Below are 24,823 nucleotides of genomic sequence, written 5' to 3'. Positions count from 1 at the left end.
TATTTCATTTAAAAAGGGAGAAAAAATGAAAAAGAAAAGAAAAAATAATTCAGACACATCTTAAGGTTTATACTCCAAAAGGCAGAATCAGGAAGATAGAACATAATTTGCAACCATTAAAATCGTACGTACTGGCTTCATTTCCACCAAATAAACAGCTCAATAAAAATTTCAAAATCAGAAATTCAGTTTAACAAAGATTTTTAAAAAGTGTATTTTCCACATGTCATCTATTTAACCTTCATGACCAGTTCAGGTCTTAATGCCTGCATGTCAATGTAAAAAAACTCTTTTTATCTTCGCAATTTCATGTTTAAGGGATTGTAATGATCTATCTGCACAGAACTAAGCACAATCTTAGAAGCCACCTGGGGTCTATATGCAGAGTTGGGCTTCTTGGATTTGGATCTTTCTAACAAGAGGTCCCTGACCTAAGGAAGCAATCAGCTCCATACATTTCAATACAAAACATTTTATGACTTAACCATCCAACAACAATTCCAACCAAGTCTCCATACTCACATTCAGCTGCTTTCAAATATCCCATTCAACAAGTGTTTCATGCTGTCCCACCTGGAAAAAGTACGTTCAAGCTTTCCTACGCCTCAACCAACCAAACTTCTCAAAATCTTCACTAGCAGGTGTGGTTAAAGCCCAGGTGCTAACTAATTAGGTAAAATGCATTTTTTACAGTGAAAATGACAAGCCAGCCCCACGACTTGGGAGATGTGAGGGCCATCTATTGTTAAAGGCCTTGAATTAGATCCCCGCTACTTAATAATTATATGTGGCTCTAACAACTTCCTACAATACGTTATATGACATTCTAAATATTATTCCTTAGGTCAATTGTGACCTGTTCTGAATGTGTTAAAGAAGAACTCCTGAGTTGTACTTAGCTCAGTATAACTTAAGAGAGTACATCTCAAACTTGGAAGAGGAGGGAACATGAGGGCATTACCTATAATCCCTTTGAATTCTTGTGTTTATCATAAAATTATGCACGTTTTACAATCTTCCCTCTAGCAACTCTGTGCCTATTTTTTTTTTAATTCTTTTTTAAACATTTATTTATTATTGAGAGACAGACACAGAGCGTGAGCGGGGGAGGGGTAGAGAGAGGGGAAGACACAGAATCTGAAGTAGGCTCTGGGCTCCGAGCTGTCAGCACAGAGCCAGACACGGGGCTCAAACTCACGAACTGTGAGATCATGCCCTGAGCTGAAGTCAGTCGCCTAACCAACTGAGCCACCCAGGCGCCCCCATGCCTGTTTTAATACATACAAATAACATTTACACAATCTTATCAGGGAAATTCTATTTTTTCCCTCTTAACTGTCAAAACAACGAATATTATAAGAAAATAGGCTACGTTTGCCCTAAAATTCCATTCAAAGTTTTAGGTGTGTGTTTTTGTTTTGTTTTAAAATAAAGCTCTACAGCCAATATGGGACCTGAACGCACAACCCTGAGATCAAGAGTCACATATTCTACCAACTGAGCCAGCACCCCTCAAAGTCTTAGTCTTAAAGTTGGTCTCAGCTACATAATGTGACTGCCTAATTTAAACATTTCTCCACAAATTTACTTACAAGCTGCCTTAAACTGGAAGGTTCCCAAACTTGAATATGTGAATTCTGAACCATTAGGCTGGGACAAGGTGAAAGGTCTGCACTATAGGTGGTTCTGAAACAGGATAAACACTGACCCGAGCCATGCCTGAGAAGACTTCCTGACTTACAACAGGTCTTACAGGTAGATTCAAACTAATAAAATGTCCCCCTGAAACTCTCAATGGGTCACACTCTTCAGATTTAGTCCTGCTTTTCTTTGTCACTAGCTTTCAAGGTCATGGAAACTAGGACAACAGATCTAATTTGTGCTGGGCATAACAGAAATAAAAGCAGTCTAACTAGTCCCTCCGATCAATGTAGCAAGTCGTCTGTTTCTTAATTCAGGGTAACTCTGATGTCATTCTCCAAAGAACTATCTCCTTATCTCATTCAATTCAATCCTTTTGGGAAGACAGGACTCAACAAAGGGCCAAATTGTGCCTTTTAGCCTCTTAGAAGTCAGCATTTCTCCCTTAAAGAAACAGAACAATTTTCACCCTCCCTAAGCAAAACAACATAATTTTATTAACTGGAAAAACAAATATAACCAGTCTTTAAAACAGAAGACATTGGAAGTATGTCAACAAATAAAGTTGGAATAGTGTCCCAATTCAGGGTGAGATGTGACTTTTTCATAAGGTGAAATATAAATCTTACTAAAAATTAGCCTCCTTGTCTCTTACCTGGCCCTATCCATGCTGTTACTTCGATCTGCATGCCAAAGAAAAGTTTTCCTTTTGATGCAGTCAATGCTTTTTCTTGGTCCTCTTGCTGCCGAAAGAATACCAAACCATACCTCTCTTCTGAAGTTCCATGGATCTGCACTGACGTCACCTTTCCAAATTTCTTAAATTCATGGAAAAGGCCATCTTTAAGGCTTGTATCTAAATCCCCCCCCCAAAAAAACAAGGTGCTTATTTTTCTAGTTCAGTTACAATTCAATTAAAACAAGCTACAAAATCTCTGGCTTGATTTTTGACCTAAGTTTTGTTAGCATATGAAACTTTTAAATAAAATAACTAAAATGGTATTCTTAATTTTCCTCATTTAAAATGTTAATATTTTGAAATGGGTTTCCTATCATAGTTTTATATCCAAAATTATTTCAGATAACACAGGACTCCAGGCCAATATAATAAAATTAACTGAAAATAGCATTTCTATAATTCACATCAAATTTCCCCTAATATCAAAATACTTAATCCAGTAAGTATATTTACTAAAAACTAAACGTGTTTTCTTCATATAACACACACCACACAATCTTTGTATATGTATATACGATGGGCACAATAATGTATATATGTACATATATATGTGATATAGTAAATACAAATAACATGCAAGCTTCATACACGTAACAACCTAGAAACTACATACAGTTATGATAATCCCTTGCTTTTCCTTACGTGGCATTTAAATAGTAATGAACCACAAAAAAGAAAGCCTGCTGTCACTACAAGACAGAATTTAAGTTGCCCAGCCTCATATTCCCCAACAGCAGCCGAGAGGAAAGTACAGTAACCCCAAACTTTACCTGTAGAGCGTACTGGGAGATTCTGAACCTTGATTCCAAAACTTTTACGCGGCTCCTCTTTCTCCAGGGATGAAAGCAACTGGGAAGTGGGTGCTGGGACTGCTGCAGATTGAACTGATCGGGCTGGAGAGTCATCACTTGAACTACTGCTGGAGTCAGTGCTGCAGAAGGGCAAAAAAAAGACAGACAGAAAATGAATACATATAAAATTTCTGAGAAATCAACAAGTGGCAATAATTAAAAGCAACAATCTACATTTTAGGTCTGGGATTTCTGGACACCCTCCCCTCTCTCCACACTCTATTTCACACTCCCCCTTGGAAGGCAGAACAAACACTGGCCTGAGACTGTGGAAGCAAAAGTAACAATCTTCTACCACCACAGTCCACCAAAAGACAAATGTTGTATTCTATGCAAAATGTGAACAACGTTTTCCAAATGAAGTTAAGCCTGTAAATGCAGTTCACTTAAAGGTGGTAATAAAAGAACAGTGAATTGGGATGCCTGGGTGACTCAGTCCACCTAGTGGTTGAGGGTCTGACTCTTGGACAGGGGCTCAGGTCATGATCCCAGGGTTGTGGGATGAAGCCCTGTGTTGGGCTCCATGTGGAGCCTGCTTGAGATTCTCTCTCTCGCCCTCTTTCCCTTTACCCCTCTCCCCCCTTAGTGCTCTCTCCAAAAGGAAGGAAGGGAGGAAGGGAGGAGGAAGAGAGAAAAAAATTCTTTTTTTTTTTTCTTTTTTAAAACCATGGTGAATATATGGGTTTTGGATTCAGAGACTGCAATTCAAATCCTGACTTAGATGTAGAGCACATATCCTTGGACAAGTAACTTCACCTCTTGCTAAGCCTTAGTTTCCACATCTGCAAAATGGAAATAATAGAAGTACCTATCTTGCAGGGTTATGAAGTAAAATAACCCACAGGTTTACTGAGTTTCTACTCTGACAGCAATCAACAAACAAAGTGGCCTTGCTGCTACTACTGTCGTTACTACTACCGCTGCTGCTACTGCCACCACCGCCATCTCAGGGACATATTAATTTTGAAGAAAACAAAAACATCCAAAATAATTTCCTAGGTATTTTAATTTTTAAATATTTGAGGGACTAATGAAATACTACATAAATTACTTGAGTCCTGTTGGTTTAAGCTCTTTTCTCTGTAAGAAATGTGAGAAATGAGTCAATGAAATTGAATTTATTACTCTTCAGTTTGATACAATCCTCAAAGGGGGAGACAGTTGAAAGACAAGGAGAAAACATTACCACATTCAGATTAAGAGAGAGATATACCGAAACAAATTTATTATGTCTGAGATCTGTACGAATAATAGGAAAGTCTCTTTTTAGCACCAGACGAGCAAAGACTGCCATGGTTTTGTTCTAACATCTCAAATATATTAATAAAAAAGCTATTTACAGGTTTCTGAAATTTTGCTTCACACTCCCCCTCCCTACTGTGGAAGCCTTATCTTTTAAGCAAATAACTCTGGTGGGAGGGGGGTGGTTAATCCACCTCGAACACACTAGAGGGAAGACCTGATGGTTTTTGTCATTTGGGCTAAAACTGCGGCTCTCACAGCCAATACAATCTCTAAACCAGCCAGATAAGTAAATCCAACCAAGGAACTAAGGCAAATTTGCCTTTGCTTTTTTAAAAATTAAGAAATGCTGTAAGAAAACAGAGTACTATAACTAAGAACATACACAGCATTTTTACTTAGCTCTCACGTGCTAAGGCAAAAATGAAAGCTTGATTAGGTTATCAGAGCACCCGTAAGTTTGAAACAGAAATAAACCAAAGCCAGTAAGATCCAAAAGGACATATCTGAGTTACAAAATACGAACTACTAGGGATAGAAGTCTCAAGACAGAACCGCAGATTGTCACAGCCAGGCCTCCTATACATGACTAGGCTTCAGTTTTCCCTATAAAAATAATTTTTTTCCTAGATCATTCAGTAAAAGCAGGGCTACTAGCACCAAGTGATGTTCATTCAAATTAAGGGTTAATAAAAGTAATCTTCTATTTTTAGCACAGAAGGGAAAAAAGGCTTGTCTTATGTATTAAGTACTCCAAGTAATACAAGATTACTGACTAGGCGACCATTTGATTACAGTATAGAATATGTTATGACTTATCAACTTAATTCCAATGAATCACAAAAAAAAACCATTAAGGAAAATAATTACAATTCTACTGATATTATAAACACCAAAAATTCCTTAGCAACAGTGGGTAAACAAATATGGGTAAGAGTAGAATTTCTGCCATTGAAACAATCATGAGGCAACAAAAACCAAGTTCTAGATAAGTCTGTGTTATAAAAATGGAAAACAAGGTGACCAATGGGAACAATGACTTTAAAGTACAAAATAATGATAGAAATTAGATTTGTCATAAATGCCATCGCAATTTTGGTGAATTCCCTGCTACCACACTAATTTTGAAACAAGATGTAGAATTTAACTGGCAGAATGATCTGCTGACCAATTTGAAGTGGTAACTACAAAAGGGAAAGGTTTTTAAATCTTTACAAAACCTTACAAAATGATAAAATGATTCAACTTTTGAGTTCACATTTCAATATGCTAACCTAATCTGCAATGTGCATTTCCAGTGTGGTCTGTTAAACGTACGATGGATTTTAAGATCATGAATCAAAATGGGGGCACAAATTTAGACCCCCGAATATTTTTCAGTTCTACTAAATTGACAGAAGGCCCAAATGCCCAGAAGCCTGTGTCATTTTTTAAATTTTCTTTTTAAATGTTTTATTTTATTTTTGAGAGAGAGAGAGAGAGAGCACGAGAGGGGGCGAGACAGAGAGGGAGACACAGAATCTGAAGCAGGCTCCAGGCTCCGAGCTGTCAGCACAGAGCCTGATGTGGGGCCCAACATGGGGCCTGAACTCGGGAATGGTGAGATCATGACCTGAGCCAAAGTCGGACGCTCAACCAACTGAGCCACCCAGGTGCCCCAAAGCTGTGTTGTTTTTAATTTTTAGAAAATTCTTATTTTCATAATTTTGCTAAAACTAAAGAATCACCAGGGCCCTGGGGGGCTCAGTCGGTTAAGCATCTGACTTCAGCTCAGGTCATGATCTCAGAGTTTGTGGGTTTGAGGCCCATGTTGGGCTCTGCACTGACAGCAAGGTGCCTGCTTCGGATTCTCTGTCTTCCTCTCTCTCGGCCTCTCCCCCACTCACACTCTCTCAAAAATAAATAAATAAATAAATAAATAGACATTAAAAAAACAAAAAACAAAAAACAAAAGTGAAGAATCACAACGTTCACCAAAGCTTTCTTGAAAGCCAAAAGTAGTTAGTCAGAATCTATTCCAATCTAAATTGTCTTAAAGTAGTAGTGATATTATCAGCTAAGTTTTAAGGAAGTGAATTTTAAATTCATAAAGCCACATCAATATTACATTTTCAACATCAATATTAGATTTTCAACATCAATATTAGATTTTTTAATGTTTATTTATTTTTGACAGACTGTGAGCAAGGAAGGGGCAGAGAGAGGAGTGGGGGACAGAGGGTTAAAGCAGGCTCCATGCTGACAGTAGTGAGCCTGATGTGGAGGTCAAAGTCACAAACTGTGGATCATGAAGTCGGATGCTCAACGGCTGAGCCACCGAGGTGCCCTCAACACTAATATTACAATTCAACATCTAAATGGTAGAACTGGGAAAAAAAAATAACCCACAGTTTAAAAGAAATCTAGTTACACTGTTCTTAAACATCTAAGTAGGCTAAATTACTTCTTACATGTGCACAGAATTTTTCACTAAGATTACTAAGAAAACTAAGAAGTAGATCTAAAAATTTCCACAATGAATAAATACAACAAACAACTAGTTACTTGACAATTCTTTTTTTTTTTTTAACGGTAAGTATCTTTATTTTATAGGAACCATGTTTTACCAATAAAAGGGAAAATAAAATGCAAAAATTACAAAAGGCAATTTATTAGGAAACAGATAAAAAGAAATGAACATAAAGGTGTACTAAAGGGCACCTGAGCTGGCAATGCAGTTGTACGAGCAATGATTAGGAGTACATGAAAGCAGGTGGCCTACCAACACAACTATATGGAAGATACTGGTTAGTGCCCAGGTAAGAACCTGTGACAGGGTGCCCTATCCATTGCATGGAGGCCACCGCTTGAGGAGAAGCCCACCTCCCTGAGCCCTGCTGGAACCCTGCTGCCTCCCTCCAACTGCCTCACCCAGCTGGACCAGCTCTGCTCCAGTGCAGGTATCCACATCAGTGAACCATGCCCCTGTGTGGGGAGTGGCACCTGCAGCTCTAGAATCCCCATCGCACAGGTCTCCCCTTGCTGTGTCTACAGGGCCTAGGCTTCCAGGGAAGGGACAAGGCCCTCTGGCCGAGGGCAGTAGCTCAGGAACCTCGATATAACATTAAGAGAACAGAATCTGAGATGCCAGGATTCATTAACCCCAAATTACAGTGTCCAATAATCAACTATCCCTATTCCTACAGCCATTTTATACACAGAAGTACAGTGAACACTTGACTCTTAACACTGAAAATGTCAAGGCACTGGGTATACTATTTATAAAATGACTCAGGGCTAAATTTGCTCTTACACAAGAGTAGCATCTAATGACAGACATCAACATCTGTATCCCTGTATTTGTAAACACTTGATTATAAATATTTACTTATGTTGGTTTTGTTTTTTTAATTTGGGGGAGAGAGAGAGAGAGAGAGAGAGAGAGAGAGAGAGAGAGAGAGAGAGAGAGAGAAAACGCAAACAGGGAAGAAGGGCAGAGGGACAGAATCTCATGCAGGCTCCATGCTCGAGGTGGGGCTCAACCTCACGAGCTAAGCCGAAATCAAGGGTTGGACACTCAACCTACTAAGCCACCCAGGCACCCCTATGTTGGCTTTTTGAAAGCTCAAAGATTAAAAAACATTTAACCAAATTAAGTTAAGAAACAAAAATCTGGCATAAATGGAAAAAGGAGCAATTAAAGCAACTAGAAAACTCTGCAATTAAAACAGTTAAGAGGGTCTATTTGTTAAATGCAGATATAATCTCAAGTGACAATTTTCCAACCACCTCTCTTCTATCAGATAGCTAATAATTTTCTCTCTACATAATATACAAGCTTGAATCAGTAAGGAAAAAGATGCAAAATGCAGCTTTTTCATCAGGCTTTGGCAATTCAAAACGTGCCCACTGTCCTCATGCTTCCATGAAATGAAGGGGAAAATCATATAATTTCTTACTTAAATGGGATGTGTTACCACACCAGGTAATAACCCCTCTGTATCCGATGTCTCATAGGTCCAAATGTTCAAGATAATCATGGTTTTTTAGTGCAGCAGTTCTTTCAATGGGGGTCCCAGTATCCTTTCAGGGGGTCTGTGAGGTCCTCCTTACTTCAATTACACATCTGTGTGAGGCCAGATCTTCATATACTTCACACACACACAAATTATAATAACAGGCTGAATACAGAAGTAGTTATGAGAATCTATCTACTTAAACCAGACTTTAAAGAGATTAGCAAAGATAAATAAAAAAATACCAGTCATCTCACTATTTTTGGTTTTAAAAAATAGTTGTATCACACCAGCTGAAGCTCTAAAATTGGCTAGGGAAGTTCCTCCCCAGAACAGACATCATCTTGAGGTGAACAGCTCCCCTAGGATCAGGGATGAAGATCTTCATCTCCAACATGAAACCTTTATTCCTTTTGCCTTTTCTTGCCTTTTGCTTTTCTTTTGCTTTTGACCCTACTTGTCTTTTCTCTGTCAATGCACAGGAAGACAATGTTCCTTAACTCTGGCGATTGTCACTAAATCTATCACTAAGGCCACAAAACTGCACAATAAAAGTCCTTAGAATTTCTTCCTAAGGTGGTTTGAGATAACAGAATTGCTTTAGATTACTTATGGGCTGAACAGTGTACCACAGCAAAGTACCACACAGGTACTTTTTGCTTGTACCTGGATCAACACCTCTGGTATCACAGCACCTATCAGAAATTAACAAACAGGCCACCTAGCTAAAACAGGCTGATGCCCCTCCAGGTACATTTTTTAATTTATTTGACTTCAACTGGTTTGGCTCATAGGGTCCTAAGGAGCATATTTCAATCTTTGGCATTATACAACTGACAGTCATTATTGCTGTCTCCCTAATGGGCTATATATATTCTCTCAAGGGTCTTAAATTCGTGTTTATAGCCATCAGCAGCACATCAGATGGTCTCACCATGCTTGGAGAAACAGAAATGAGATGCAACACCAAAATGAACAGCAAAAACAATTCTTTCATGGACTTGACTTCACAACCTATGGGTTTTAGTGAGAGTGGCATTAATACTAAATTTTTCGTTCCACTGTCACTTATTAGAGGATGACCAAAAGTGGGGGGTGGGGAGGGGAGTTGTTAAATTCATTAAAGAAGGAGGCCATTAGACTGAGGTGGTTCTAATACCTTAAACAGGCTATGTAAGCAAACCAAAACCTAAGCCTGTACATGCCTCAAGGTTAAGAAATCAAATAGAAAGCCCATCACAAACAGACAAGGAAGCTTTTCCAAATAAGGCAAATGCAAAGATACAACTGATCAAATGATTTCCTTGCTTTGCTTCCACACCTTTTCTCTATTAAAAGCCTTACCCTACCTCCTGTTGGTGGAGCAATCCTAAGCACTTCTGGTTTGGCACTGACCAATTTAAACTGATTTTTGCTCAAATTACTGAGAGAAAGAGAGAGTGAGAAAGTCATATCAAATGAAATAAAAAACAAAAGTTTCCAATTAAAAGTCTTAATTTCGAATATGGCAAATGTCAATAAATACTACAATAAACAAAAGATAATACTTTCAGAATATAGAAGGATCCTGAGCCCAGGAAGTAAAACAAAACAAAAACAAAAAACAAAAAAGCCACTAGTTTAATAGGCAGTCTGATGTGATCCCAATTCCATTTTCAACTCTACCACTTCTAATGTACCTGAGTTAACCTCAGTATTATAACTCTGCTTTTTATAAGAAAGGGGAAAGAAATACTCAACTGTGTGGTCTAGAGTAAGATACCTCTTTTTGTCTCTCTCAGCTTTAATTCAGCTAGTGAGTTACCGGATCTCATGGCCTTCAAAGGTCCTGCTAACTCTAGGGGTCTATGCTACACCACCTACCTCCAGCCACTCATCTCTGATAGCTCCCAAATACCTATAGCATAAAGTCCACACTCTTCAACAAGGGAGAGAGGATCCTTTACAACTTGGACCCACACTAATTTTCTGCCTGATCCTTCTCACTCCCTTGTCTTGACCCTCTTACCCCACCCACTAATCATCTATCCATATAAGAGCAATGTATTAGGGGACACCTGGATGGCTCAGTCAGCAGAGCATGCAACTCTCTGGGGTTGTGAGTTTGAGCCTCAAGCTGGGTGTAGAGATTACTCAAAAACAAAATCTTAAAAAAAAAAAAGAGCAATATATCAGTTTCTAGTCATGGGTATCTTTTTTTCTTATTAGACATTAAGTCATTGATTAGATTACTTCCTCTCTACTCCTTAATTTTCTTGTAATGTAAACGGTGATACTTGTGAAGGTTGTGGTAAGGGTTTAACAAGTTAATGATTATAAAAGGCATAAGCACTATGCCTAGCATACAGCAAGCACATAAGAGCTATTGCCCATACCATTCCTGTTGAAGGCACTTTTATTTTTTAATTTTTTTTCTTTCTTTTTTTTGTTTTTTGGAGAGACAGAGAGTGTGAGCAGGGGAGAGAGAATCTTAAGAAGGCTCCACGCTCAGCTTGAAGCCCAAGGCAGGGCTTGATCCCACGACCCTGTGATTGTGACCTGACCCAAAATCAACAGTGGGATGTTCAATCAACTGAGTCACTCAGGCGCCCCTTGAAGACACCTTCCTGTCCCTCCTTGCCTGCCCTGCCTTCAAGAATCAGCTCCAATGTTAACCGTCTTCTCTGTAGCTGTTCCTGACATCCCGCTCCACCCCACTACATTCACTGGTTTCTTACTTTTACTATAACGTCTACCTCAAACTTCACTCTATATTGTAGCTACTCATTTTTGAAAGACCAATAATGAATTCATCTTTGCAAACACAGAACCTAGTATGGTGCCCGATACGTAATGGATGTGCCTGTAAGAAATTACAGATTGGAATTGTGAAAATGAATGAAATTAATACCTAGGAAAGCACACCAAGCTCCATAAAATGAAGGTATTAACTCAGTATCAAAGAGTAAAATGAAATTTCTATTTTTTTAATTTGTGAAATATTTTACGGTTTGAGAGTGACTGAGCACAAGTGTGGGGGGTGGGGGGAATATGAATATGAATGAAAATGAATGAAAATGAATCCCAATCAGGCTGCACACTATCAGTGCAGAGCCCAACATGGGGCTCAAACTCACAAACTGTGAGATCATGACCTAAGCTGAGACCATGAGTCAGATGCCTAACCTAACTGAGCTACCCAGGTGCCCCAAAATGAAATTTCTGATAAAATATTACTTTGGAGCAAACTCTACAAGGTTATTTCTTTTTTCTTCAATGTGTCACTGTCAGCTCAGAGCCTGGAGCCTGCTTTGGATTCTCTGTCTCCTTCTCTCTCTGCCCCTCCCCAACTTGTGCTCGGTATCTCAAAAATAAATAAATGTAAAAAAAAAAATAAAAAAAAAATAAAAAAATAATGGCTGTTCTAAGTTTCTAGAACTTTAATTTTTTTTTTTTAATTTATGTATTTATTTTGAGAGAGCAAGAGTGGGGCAGGGGCAGAGAGAGAATCCCAAGCAGGCTCTGCACTGTTCAGCAGAGTGCAGTGTCTGGACTGTTTATTTTTGAGAGAGACAGACAGTACAAGCGGGGGAGGGACAGACAGAGAGGAAGACACAGAATCTGAAGCGGGCTCCAGGCTCTGAGCTGATCAGCACAGAGCCCAACACGGGGCTTGAGCTCACAAACCATGAGATCATGACCTGAGCTGAAGCCAGATGCTTAACCGACTGAGCCACCCAGGCGCCCCAGGTTCCAGAACTTTAAACACTAATAACCTGACTGAAAAATCACAGAGATCTATAAAAACAAAAACACTGCATGCATTTCATGCATCCTGTTACCTCGACCGTGGGACATTTTTGGTGGTCATAACTGTGGGTGGGGATGAGGTTATTACTTCCATCTCGTGCACAGAGGCCAAAGATGCTGTTAAACATTCTACAGTGCATAGGGGAACCCCACGAAAAAGGATTATCCATGAGCAGTGAATAGTCCAACATTGAAAACCCCTGCCTACATTCTTTAACTACTTTCCCTTTTTTTGAAAACCCAACATGCTAATTTTAAGCTCCAATTCAAACATGGGACCCTTTAAAGGAACTGTTCTTATTACTATTACTTCATAAAAATATTTGAATTCCAAAACTTACAGAAAAAAAATGAAGAAAAAAAGGTCAATTTCTGAAAATTAGACTACTCAAGAAGCTGTCACTCAATTTTAGAAAACATGATAAAAAGAGAAACTGCTAACAGCTTTTTACAATATGTGCATCATGTCAATAACAGAGTCACAATTCTTGTAGAAAAACTGTTTTCTTCATGTAAATAATGGGTGAAATATACAATACTGCATCCCATATTCTAGTAAGGTTTACATCAATGGAAAATATTCTATTCATATTAAAATGGTTTCTTAGTTCAATAGCTTTCTTTACTCTCAACCTAGGGATTCAGGGTGGTGGTTTAGTATCACAATCAGATTTTTCCCCACCAAAGTACCATGTTCAGAAGAATTGGTAAAACTTCTATTTGAATAAAGAGCTTAATGGGGTATTTTGTTTTATAAACTTGAAGACATTTTATTTTTTTCAAGTTTATTTATTTGAGAGCTAGAGAGAGAGAGCAAGTGGGGGAGGAGCAGAGAGAGGGAAACAGAGAATCCCAAGCAGGGCTCGAGCTCAAGAACCGTGAGATCATGACCTGAGTCGAAACCAAGAGTTGGACACTACTAAGTGACCCAGGTGCCCAAGACATTTTAAATTTGCCTTTATGGGGCTCCTGGGTGGCTCAGTCAGTTAAAACATCTAACTTCAACTAAGGTCATGATCTCACAGTTTGTGAGCTTGAGCCCCACATCAAGCTCTGTGCTGAGCTCAGAGCCTGGAGCCTGCTTCAGATTCTGTCTCCCTCTCTCTCTGGTCCTTCCGCACTCACACTGTCAAAAAAAAAAAAAAAAAAAACAACCAAAAACAAAAACACTATGGAGATATCTGTATGTATATCTCTAAATCTACAATGGAATACTATTCAGTCTTTAAAAAGAAGCAAATCCTGCCATTTGTAATAACACTGGTGGGCCTAGAGGTCATTGTGCTGGGTGAAATAAGTCAGATAAAGACAAATACTGCATGGTATCCCTTTTTGTGGAACTAAAGGAAAAAACCCACATAAACAGAGATGGTGGTTGCCAGGAGGGTGATGGAAGTGGAGAGAGGTTGGCAAAGAACACAAGCGTTCAGTTGTAAGATGAATAAGTTCTGAGGATCTGAAGTATAACCTGGTCACTATAGTATTGTGTAACTGAAACTTGCCGAGAGTAGAATGTAAGTGTTCTCACCAAAGGAAAAAAAGAGAGAGAGAGAGAGAGAGAGAGAGAGAGAGAGAGAGAGAAGGTAAATATGTGAGGTGATGGATGTGTTAATTAAGTCAAGTCAAATGTGGGAATCCTTTCACAATGTACACATATATCAAATCACTTTATATACTTCAAATATACTACAATTTTATTTGTCACTTACAGCTCAATAAAGCTGAATAAGCACACATGTGAAAAAATAAACATTAAAAAAATAAAAAGTTTAAACTTGCCTTTAAAAACAATAGAACAGCAAAAAAAAAAAAAAAATCAGATGCAAAAAAGGGCACCTTTGAACTTGAATAGACATTTCTCCAAAGAAGATACACAAATGGCCAAAAAGCACATGAAAAGATACTCAACACGACTAATCATTAGAGACATTCAAATCAAACCACAATGAGATACTACTTCACACTCATTAGGATGACTATTATAAAAAAAAACAATATAACTATGTTGACAAGGATGAAAAGAAATCAGAACCCTTATGCACTGCTGATGGGAAGGCAAAATGGTTACAGACACCATAAAAAAAAAACAGTATGGCAGTTCCTCAAAAGTGCAATTAGCATATGATTCAGCAATTCTACTTCCGGGTATATAGCCAAAAGAACTGGAAACAAGCAGGTTTACTGCAGTGGTGAAATGGGACCTGTAATATTTTCTGCGAGGCTCATGAAGGAGAGTGGAAGTAACAAGACTTTTCAATATTAGAAACCAAGAATAGTAATTTTAGGTCATTTGCCAAAATATCAATTAATATACTACTTCCTACACTTTGACTTCTAGGGTCCTAAAGTAAAAAAAAATTAGATCCCAAAGGTTACAAGTGGGGTATTTTTGAAGTATGACCGTATTCAACTGGAGATCAAAGAAGCCCAACTGAAAGAACTGTGGAGTAACAGTGACAACTGGGGACTGAACCAAAGTTCTTTTTAAAAAGGGGCTGTTTTGGAGGTGCTTGGCTGGCTCAGTCAGTTTGAGCCCCACGATGGGTGCACAGATTACTTAAAAATAAAATCAGGGGTTAAAAAATAAAATAAAATGAAATCAGGGGTGCCTGGGTGGCTTAGTCAGTTTAGCGAACGACTCTTGATTTTGGCTCAGGTCATGATCCCAGGGTGGGATTGAGCCCTGTGTCAGGCTTTGTACTGAGCATCGAGTCTGCTTTAAGACTCTCTCCCTCTCCCCCTCTCCCCTGCTCATGCGCTCTCTCTCTGAAATAAAACATATACATATATATAAAAAGTTTTTTAAAACTTAAAATCTTTCAAGGGCACCTGGCTGGTTCTGAGAGAGCATGTAACTCTTGATCTTGGGGTCATGGGTTGGAGCCCAACGGTGGGTGTAGAAATTACTTAAAAATAAAATCTTATCAATCAATCAATCAATAAATAAATAAGCAATAGGGCTGTTTTGAAGATTAGGATTTTGACTTTGGAGGAACTAAGGTGATTGGCAGTGGAAGGAATTACATGTAAAATTCCTTAAATAAGAACGGACTTAAAAAAGGACTGAAAACAGGGACTCCAAGAGATACTTGTACACACACATTCAGAGCATGTTTTTTTGTTTTTTTTTTAACGTTTATTTATTTATTTTTCAGAGAGAGACTGCATGCACACAAGCAGAAGAGGGGCAGAGAGAGAGGGAGACAGAGAATTGGAGCAGGCTCCAGGCTGCCAGCACAGAGCCTGACAAAGGGCTGGAACCCACGAACCGTGACATCATGACCTGAGCCCAAGTTGAATGCTTAACTGACAGCCACCCACACACCCCATAGCATGTTTAACAGCCAAAAAGTAGAAGGAAGCAATCAAAGTGTCCATCAAAAGAGGACTGGTTAAACAAAGGATAATATCAACATAAAACTGAACACTATTCAGCCTTTGAAAGGGAGGAACTTGAATGCTCACAGAAAGACTAGACGGAAACTATAACTCAAAAAAAGTTAACCTGAATGAACCCTGAGGACATTACGCTAAATGAAATTAGCCAGTCACAAAAGGACAAATCTTTTATGATTCCACTCCCAGAAGATATCAAACATAGTCACGTTCATAGAGACAGGAAGCAGAATGGTGGCTACCAGGGGCTGGGGGAGGGAGAATTAGAAACTGCTGAAGGGATATGGAGTTTCAGTTTGGAAAGATAAAAAGGTTATGGAGATGGATGGTGGTGATGGTTGCACAACAATGTAAATGTACGCTGAAACTACACACTTAAAAATGGTTAAAATGGGTGGGAGGGACATGCCTGTCTCAGTCAGTAGAGCATGACACTCTTGATCTCGGGGTCACAAGTTCAAGCCCCAGGCTGGGTGTAGAGATAGAAATTACTTAAAAAAAAAAAAAAAAAAGTTAAATGGTAAATATTATGTTATTTTGCCACATACACATACGACCTAAAAAGTAAAATACAAAGTGAACAGTTCTCTTTATGCCTTAGAAAAAGATGAGAGGTTCCAAACCAGTCAATGAAACAGGATACCTGCTGCTTGCTGTCAATAAAGCTCTGCTAAATCAAAGGGTCTCACAACCTGGTTGATCCAGGTAAAGTTCCTCAGAAATCATTTCAGAGGGATAAGTTAGCTCTAACTGGTGATTCTGCAACTACTGCAAAAGACATGGGGAAAGCACTATGCGCTCAACTGTATCAATGATAAATTAAGCTCTTTAGAACCAAAGGTAATGAAAAGTTGTCTAAATTATTTAAATATAGGATACTTACTGAGAAAAACTATTGATACATTAAAAAATGGAATTGTAGGGGCGCCTGGGTGGCTCAGTCGGTTGAGCGCCGACTTCGGCTCAGGTCACGATCTCGCGGTCCGTGAGTTCGAGCCCCGCATCGGGCCCCTGTGCTGACAGCTCAGAGCCCGGAGCCTGTTTCAGATTCTGTGTCTCCCTCTCTCTGACCCTCCCCCATTCATGCTCGGTCTCTCTCTGTCTCAAAAATAAATAAACGTTAAAAAAAAAAAAATTAAAAAAAAAAAAAATGGAATTGTAGGGGTGCCTGAGTGGGTCAGTCAGTTAAGCGTCCAACTCTTTATTTCAGCTCAAGTCATGATCCCAGGATTGTGGGATGGAGCCTCATGTCGGGCTCCATGCTGACCACAAAGCTTGCTTGGGATTCTCTCTCTCTCTCTGCCTCTGTCCCCCTCTCGCGCTCTAAAATAAAATAAAAAATAAAATTCTTAAAAAAAAAGTAAGTAAAATAAACTATTACTAAAAATCAGGTGACTTTACAAGGCCCTAAAATTCCCTAGTTAATTAAAAATTTTTAGATGATGGGGGTGCAGGGGCACCTGGGTGGCTCAGTCGGTTAAGCATCTGACTTCAGCTGAGGTCATGATCTCATGGTTAGTGAATTCGAGCCCTGCATCGGGCTCTGTGCTGACAGCTCGGAGCCTGGAGCCCGTTTTGGATTCTGTGTTTCCCTTTCTCTGCCCCTCCCTTGCTTGCACTTTGTCTCTCTCTCAAAAATAAACAAACATTAAAAAACAAAAGACTAGCTTGTCTTGGGGGAAAAAATGGGGGTGCCTGGGCGGCTCAGTCAGTTAAGTGTCTGACTTGATTTCAGCTCAGGTCATGGTCTTACCATTTGTGAGTTTGAGCCCCATATTGAGCTCTGCACTGACAGCATGGAGCCTGCTTGGGATCCTCTGTCTTCCTTGCTCTCTGTCCCTCCGCGCCCCCCCCTCCCCACTCTCTCTCAAAAATAAACGAACATTAAAAAAAATTTTTTTAAGATGATGGACTAGCAGCTACCTAGTCACAAGTGCTGACTACAATTTTATGTTCAGATTTAGGGGATGGAGGTATGGGGCCAATATATGATTAGATTCTGCTGCTACAGACAGATACTGCTACTAGTGGGTAAAGTAAAAACCTTATCTTTATACGTACTGTCACTGTGTCCCAAACACCTTGCCTCGGAATTACTTTTGGCTTAAATTCCTAAGAGCCTGGGCTCACAGAGTCATTACGTTCTTGGCAAACCCTTAGGAGTCAGAAAATCTGCTATTCAAGTAACTTAAAGCAAAAAGCAACAAAACATGCCTTATCCCTGAAAGTTATAAGGAGATATAACATGTCTGCCGAAGGAACAAGAAATCCTATCTGGCAGCAAAGTCTTTGTACATCCATGGGATGACTTATTCAAGGGACAAACTGGAAGAAATCCAAACTGTCAATTATAACAAAGGGGATTTTTCTCATAGGCAGTATATAAAAGCAGATGTATTTCTTGTTTGAAAAACCAAAATGTTTCAAAACACATAAACCGAGAAAGCACACAGATTAAGTGAAACTGCAATATTTTTTATTCCAAATGGTTACGTGCAACTGCTGTACCCTTCACCAAACCCACAAGTAAATTTGAATTTTGAGTTTTGCCTCTCTCCAACTGAACTTTGGTGCTAATTACATCTCTATCCTATCCAGAATAAAAAAGAAGTGCTATTTCTCACTTCTGAACTCTCTGTTAAGGCAGTTCCAGACTCAAGAGGTTAGAAGGGCACCTAATTCCCCAGCAGGAAGCCTAAAGCCATCTACTATTTGGTTTACTTACTTACTTATTTATTAATGACTTCAAATTACAAAGAAACTCCAGCCTAAAGTCTTTCTGCTTAAACAACTCCTGCAGTTTCTTCCAGTGGAAACAAACTCAAAAGCTACAGTCCAAATGGCTCCAACAACCATGACACAGCACTATCAGGAGGCCAGTCTGCCCTCCCCTCCACCATGGAAAATGATGTTCAAAGAAGCACCAACTCCCCCAGTTTTGGTTATATAAATCATGTCTAGAAGCACACGGGTGTCTATTAAAGAGTCTTATTCTAATTCCAACACCCAAATTCCACTGTATGTTAATAGACACATTTTAAACCTGTATCAAAAAATATAAACATCACTTAAAAATTACTTTCAAAAGCTTACGGTGTTTTTTTTTTTTAATTATTAAAAAAAATTACTCTGGTTAAAATGATTTCATTTTCTTCTTGGGGGATTAAACTATTTGGAGGTCTAGATATTAAACTTTTTCAAAAGCTAAAATATACCCTTAGCCACCCTGGAAATCAACATGCATTTTTGCCCGACCAAAATGAAATTTGTTAAGGATGGAATCTGGAAGTAGTTCAGTCTGTATTTTAGGCTTGCGAGTCCCAAGAACCTTTTCCATCAGTCCATAATTTCAAAGAGCACAGAGGCTCTTAGAATTAAAATAAAAAGAATGTATTCTATTTTTCTTTAAACATGACAAAAAGCACTAAACGGATGCACAGATTACTTCGTGACACTGTAATCTGGATAGAGCCTGCTTCTACAACAGTGCTGTCCAATAAAATTTACTACAAACCAAAAATTTTAACTTTTAAGTAGTCACAATTTAAAAAGTAAAAAGAAACGGGAATCTTAATAATGTATTTTTTATTTAATGTAATATATACTCAAAATATTATTTCAACATGCAGTCAATGTAAAAATTACTAATACTTTTTTGGCTACATCTGCAAAATTCAGTGTATATTTTTTAATAGTTCTACTGAGATATAATTTCACACCAGAAAAGTGAGCCATTTAAAAGAATACTACTAATGATTTTTAGTATATTTATGGAGTTAGGCAATCATCATGATGATGTAACTTTAGTACATTTGCATCACCCCAAAAAGACACCTCATTACTATTAGCAGTTACTCCCCATTCTCTTCCACCCCCAGCCGTAGGTAATCACTAATCTACTTTGTGTCTGTATAAGTTCACCTATTCTGGATGTTTCATATCAACAGAATCATACAGTATGCAGCCTTTTATATTGGCTTCTTTCACTTAGCATGTTTTTTGCAGTCTGTCCATGTTATAGCACAGTTCAGTACTGGTGCAAAGACTAACCAAATTTCAAGTGCTCAAAGGCCACATGTGGCCAGTGGACAACACTGGGCAAACTAGTTCTAGAACCAAAAAGCTCCTCAATAAACAAGCATATCACCTGTTAAATAAGAGACCATGTTAAAGCCATGAGAATCCTTAAAGAGAAATGCCATTTATGATAGGCAACAAGTTAGAGATTAGTATTTTAAAATAATTGTTATAGTATATATAAAAACCATTATGAAAAACTAATGCCAAGATGTTATTTGATAAAGCCACAAGTATTTCTCATTATAATTCCAGATAGCTCCAACAAATGGGCAAAGTGATTCTTAAAGGCATAAATTAACTACTTGTGAAAGTACATAATTAGCAGAAAAAAATGGAACTTAGTTCCAGGGTACCTACCACTTACACTTTAAAAAACTACCTTCGTTGATGATTTAAAACAAACAAAAATACCCACCATCCCTTGTTCAGGATTACACCAACAATTCTACACAAGTTGAAAAGTTTTTAATTTAATGACATTAAGAAAACCTCAAATGGTTATTAAGTAATAAACCAAATTTAAACAAAAATGTGTAACCCAGGGCACCTGGGTGGCTCAGTCAGTTAAGCATCCGACTTCAGCTCAGGTCCTGATCTCACAGCTCATGAGTTCAAGTCCCACACTGGGCTCTGTGCTGACAACTCAGAGCCTGGAGCCTGCTTCGCATTCTGTGTCTCCCTCTCTCTCTCTGCCCCTCCCCCACTTGTGCCCTGTCTCTGTCTCTCAAAAATAAACAAACATTTAAAAATAATAAAAAATAAAAAATAAAAATTTCTAACCCTATTTTACTGAGCTATATATAATGTTTTCCCACCTGATTCTATGAATATATTTTACTACCCTCATGGTAGCATATATTTCTAATCTCTTCTGCACCAAGGAAAATATTCAGAGTATGACTAAGATTTTTAAGAGAAACTAACTCTATTGTGCAAAGTTAATCTTAAAATATATTTCACTCATTATTTTGTTTATCTGGAAGAAAAAGTTCATTTACTGTACAAAGTGGATTTAGGAAGATGTTCTACAGAGGTCAATTTATACAATTTCTAGCAGCATAAACTCTAGTAGCATATAATTTAATAAATGATCACACAATTTAAGTAAATAAATTACCAGAGGGTACTCTTTCTCACAAGAGAAGTAATCACAAAACTACCCTCTATAAAGGCAATCTTTCACTTTATACTCTAAGACACAGATTTAAAAATATAATAGGGGAAGGTGCTTGTAATAAAATCTTGGCAAATTCTGAGCTTCAGAAAATGGTAATGTTTAATTTACTTTAAAATGAGATTAGCACATTTTCCTTTACATCTGTGATGGATGAACCCTTATTCAGGGCAGGGTGAAATTATACCAGGGTTTCTGAGAATGACCTCTAAATGTAAACAACCCCAAAAAAAGATAAAAGAGAAGAACACCAAAACTACTCCTCAACCATAAGTAAACTTTTACCATAAGTAAAAAAGATTAACAGAGGTTTCAATATCATTCCAAAAGTCTGAAACATAAGCAAAGTTATGGAAATTTCCATTTTCTATATAGCCTTGGCATCCACAAAGACAAAAATAAACTTACTCTTTTATTTGAGGCTTTAATTTGTGGCTTAGTGACTTCTGGGTGTTCTCTGATGAGGAATTAGGCCATGTTTAATCGCTTAATTCCCTTATTTCTCAAAGAGGAAAGCTAAGTTCTTTATATGCGCAAAGTAGCTATGACACTAAAAATTTGCAATTTAAACGTAACATTTTTTTAAAGAGTTTGCTTCCAAGTCAAACAAAATTCTGCACAGTATTTTTAATTTTAAAATTTGTTGTTTAGGATTTTAATCTGAATTACTCTTTGCTAATTTTAAAGCAACATTTAAAAAGTTTACTTCAAGATTAAAATTCACAAGATATGGAGTCACAAGTTTACCCCCAAACCTATTTTCATTTCTTCCACCTAACAATCAAATTAATCAAAATAAACCCCAAGCACAACCCAAATGAAAAGAATGAAAAGGTGTAAGGGAGAGACAGTTCATCACTTAAAACAGACTAACTTAACTAAATGCAAATTCCTGGGGAACTCTGGAAATTAAATAAATTTTGGGTAATATATTGTGCTTTTATCACCAAATGCAAAACACGTCATTATTACCCAAGCAGTGGTATGGCAGATGCTGTTTGTCAAGCCCTGGCTTTTAAAGGGCAGAAGACAAAAAATTACAGTGAAAGCAAGGGAGAAAAAAGGTAAAGCACTGAAAACAGCAGCATTCACACCAGCTTCTAGTCTCAAGCTCCTTACTGGATCTGAAAGGCCTCCCCCTAGGAATGAACCGGCTTAACTGGCAGCCACTTCACAGCTTGCTCCTCCCTACTGCCTGCCCAGTCACAGCCCAGAAACTTCCGCAGTCCCCGCCCCACCCCCTGGGCTGAGGGCTGGGCAGAAACTCTGGCAAAATAAGGAAGCCTCTGGGAGGTGGCAAGCAGCCAACTCAAACTGGATGATTCCAGTTTAGGCTGGTCTGACTCAAAAACAAGCAGTTCTTAGCCTTCCTCACAACATTCAGGCACACTGACTGCCCAGGCAGCACACAATGAGCTCTCCTCATTTGCTCTCAGGGTTAAATCTACCCGGTTCTCATCTCCTAGTAGCAGGGAATCTTAAGTGAAAGCAAGATTCTCAGTGCAGAGCAAATATGGATCAGCCTAGCACTTGTTTCCAAAACTGCCTATTCCATACAGAACCCTAACACTGACAACATCTATTACCTATGGAAAGCTCCTCTAAAATTTTTATACTTGACAAAAAGAGGAAAAGCCATAAAGGAAATCAATCTATTTATAGATCTCCACAATGGAAGTTAAGCCCATCAAAGCAATCAGGAAGCAAACACCTCCATTTTCCATATTATGCATTAAAAAGGCTTGGCTAGTAGGCGCCTGGGTGGCTCAGTCTGTTAAGCAGCCATCTTTGGCTCAGGTCATGATCTCACAGTTCACGAGTTCGAGCCCAACATCGGGCTCTGTGCTGACAGCTCAGAGCCTGGAGCCTGCTTCAGATTCTGGGTTTCCCTCTCTCTCTGCCACTCCCCCACTCACGCTCTCTTTCTCTCCGATCAATCAATCAGTCAATAACATTAAAAAAAAGGCCTGGCTAGCTAATATGACCCCAAAAGACAGAAGATTGTGTGTAGCTTATTTCCCCAAAAAACAAACTATACTGCAGCTTAGAAAGGAATGTGCTTCAAAAATGTGGGCTCTTCAACTGATGCTGGGAATGGAAAAAGATACTACAATAATACACACACACACACACACACACACACACACACACACACACATTCATTCACTGGGGTTTACTCTCCAATGCACACACTGGTAAACATTTATTCCATGCTGCTCAATAGCCCCAAAATGGCATTAAAGAGGGAATGACCAAATGTTGGTTCTTCTGGACAGTAATGGTATTTAATGGAGCCACTCAAAATATGGGGAGACTTTATGTGTATTTTTTTTAATATTTACTTATTTTGAGAGAGAGAGAGAGAGAGAGCAAGTGAGCGCGCTCGAGTTAGGGAGGGGCAGACAGAGAGAGAGAGAGAGGGAAAAAGAGAATCCCAAGCAGATTCAGCACTGTCAGCACAAAGCCCAACTCGGGGCTCGATCTCACAAATCATGAGATGACCAAGAGTTGGACACTTAACCGACTGAGTCACCCAGGGGCCCCTATGTGTATTTGAAATCTAGTAATTTTCTCCAGGATTGCAGACACACTAATATGCTTGCTGTCCTTTCCCACCCCCAACCCTTCTCCCTCCAAAATTGGTAACTTTTTAAAGAACTTAAAAACCTGTCATCTATACTTCTTTATTTTAGTAATAAACAATTTTTTCTATGGAAAAAAAAAAAGAACGTAGATACCGTTATCTCAAGGAGAATAGTTAATCATAAAGTCAATGAAACCACTAGATGGCTTTTATTTAATTTCATCACAAGTAAGAATTCAAAATTTTGGGGCACCTGGGTGGCTCAGTCAGTTAAGCGTCCGATGTCAGCTCGGGTCATGATCTCAGGGTTCGTGGGTTCGAGCCCTGCATCAGGCTCTGGGCTGACAGCTCAGAGCCTGGAGCCTACTTCAGATTCTGTGTCTCCCTCTCTCTCTGCCCTCCCCTGCTCACGCTCTGTCTCTCAAAAATGAATAAAAGCGTTAAAAAAAAATTTTTTTTTTAGAGTTGAAGATTTCAAGATAAAAACTGTATTATTGGAAACAGGCAACGAATACGTTTCATTTACAATACTGACTTTCAGCAAAACATTCTCCCTTTTGAAATCTAAAGTAATTTCAGCTGTCTAAAAAAGTAAAGGGGGCACCTGGGTGGCTGAGTCAGTTAAGTGTCCGACTTCAGCTCAGGTCATGATCTCGCAGTTCTTGAGTTTGAGCCCCATGTCGGGCTCTGTGCTAACAGCTGAGAGTCTGGGCGGCAGGGGGTGGGGGGAGAGGGAGAGAGAGAGAAAGTGTGTGTGTCTCTGCCCCTCACCCGATCTCTCTCTCAAAAAGAGAAACATTAATGAAGAAATTTTTTTAAATAAAGAACAGTAAAAATGAGGCATAAGTACAAAATAAACAGGCTAAGAATGGTTGTGAAATCCATAAATAAATCAGCTATTTAAAATGCCTTAAAATGGAGGGCGCCTGGGTGGCTCAGTCTGTTAAGCATCTGATTCTTGGTTTCAGCTTAGGTCATGATCTCATGGTTCATGAGATTGAGTCCCACGTCAGGTCCTGTGTGGACAGCATGGAGCCTGCTTGGAGTTCCCGCTCCCTCTGCCGTCTCCTGCTCCACATGCTCGCTCGCTCTCTCTCTCTCTCTCTCTCTCTCTCTCAAATACACTTTAAAGAAATGCGTTACAATGGTGTTACATTTAAAATAAGCATGCAAATATTTTCATTTTATATGAAAGTAAGGGACAAAAAATAAAGATCTCTCCTGAGAATATTTATTATCCTTGACTTTGGCTTCATAAAGGCTTAAACCTTTACTGTCCCTCCTTGAAAGTCCTATGAATTCTCCCAAAACATACACTTCACTTGTTATCCT

The 24,823-nt window shown here is 38.7% G+C and overlaps 1 protein-coding gene across 3 annotated transcripts in view; it reads right to left on the bottom strand.

Annotated features, from left to right (window-relative positions):
- SPEN (spen family transcriptional repressor) overlaps positions 1–24,823 on the bottom strand; it is an 89,811-nt gene that overhangs the window by 24,666 nt on the left and 40,322 nt on the right. For all 3 annotated transcript variants that reach the window (XM_042996506.1, XM_042996508.1, XM_042996507.1), the window contains 2 exons: positions 3,151–3,311; positions 2,297–2,497 (listed from right to left, as the gene is read on the bottom strand). In XM_042996506.1, coding sequence (XP_042852440.1) covers positions 2,297–2,497; positions 3,151–3,311 — 362 coding nt within the window. The remainder of the gene's footprint in view (positions 1–2,296; positions 2,498–3,150; positions 3,312–24,823) is intronic.

The sequence above is a fragment of the Panthera tigris genome, chromosome C1 (assembly GCF_018350195.1).
Source record: "Panthera tigris isolate Pti1 chromosome C1, P.tigris_Pti1_mat1.1, whole genome shotgun sequence".
NCBI lineage: Eukaryota > Metazoa > Chordata > Mammalia > Carnivora > Felidae > Panthera > Panthera tigris.
Note: the sequence above shows the minus strand (reverse complement) of the source record. Positions and strands in the feature narration are given on the sequence as shown.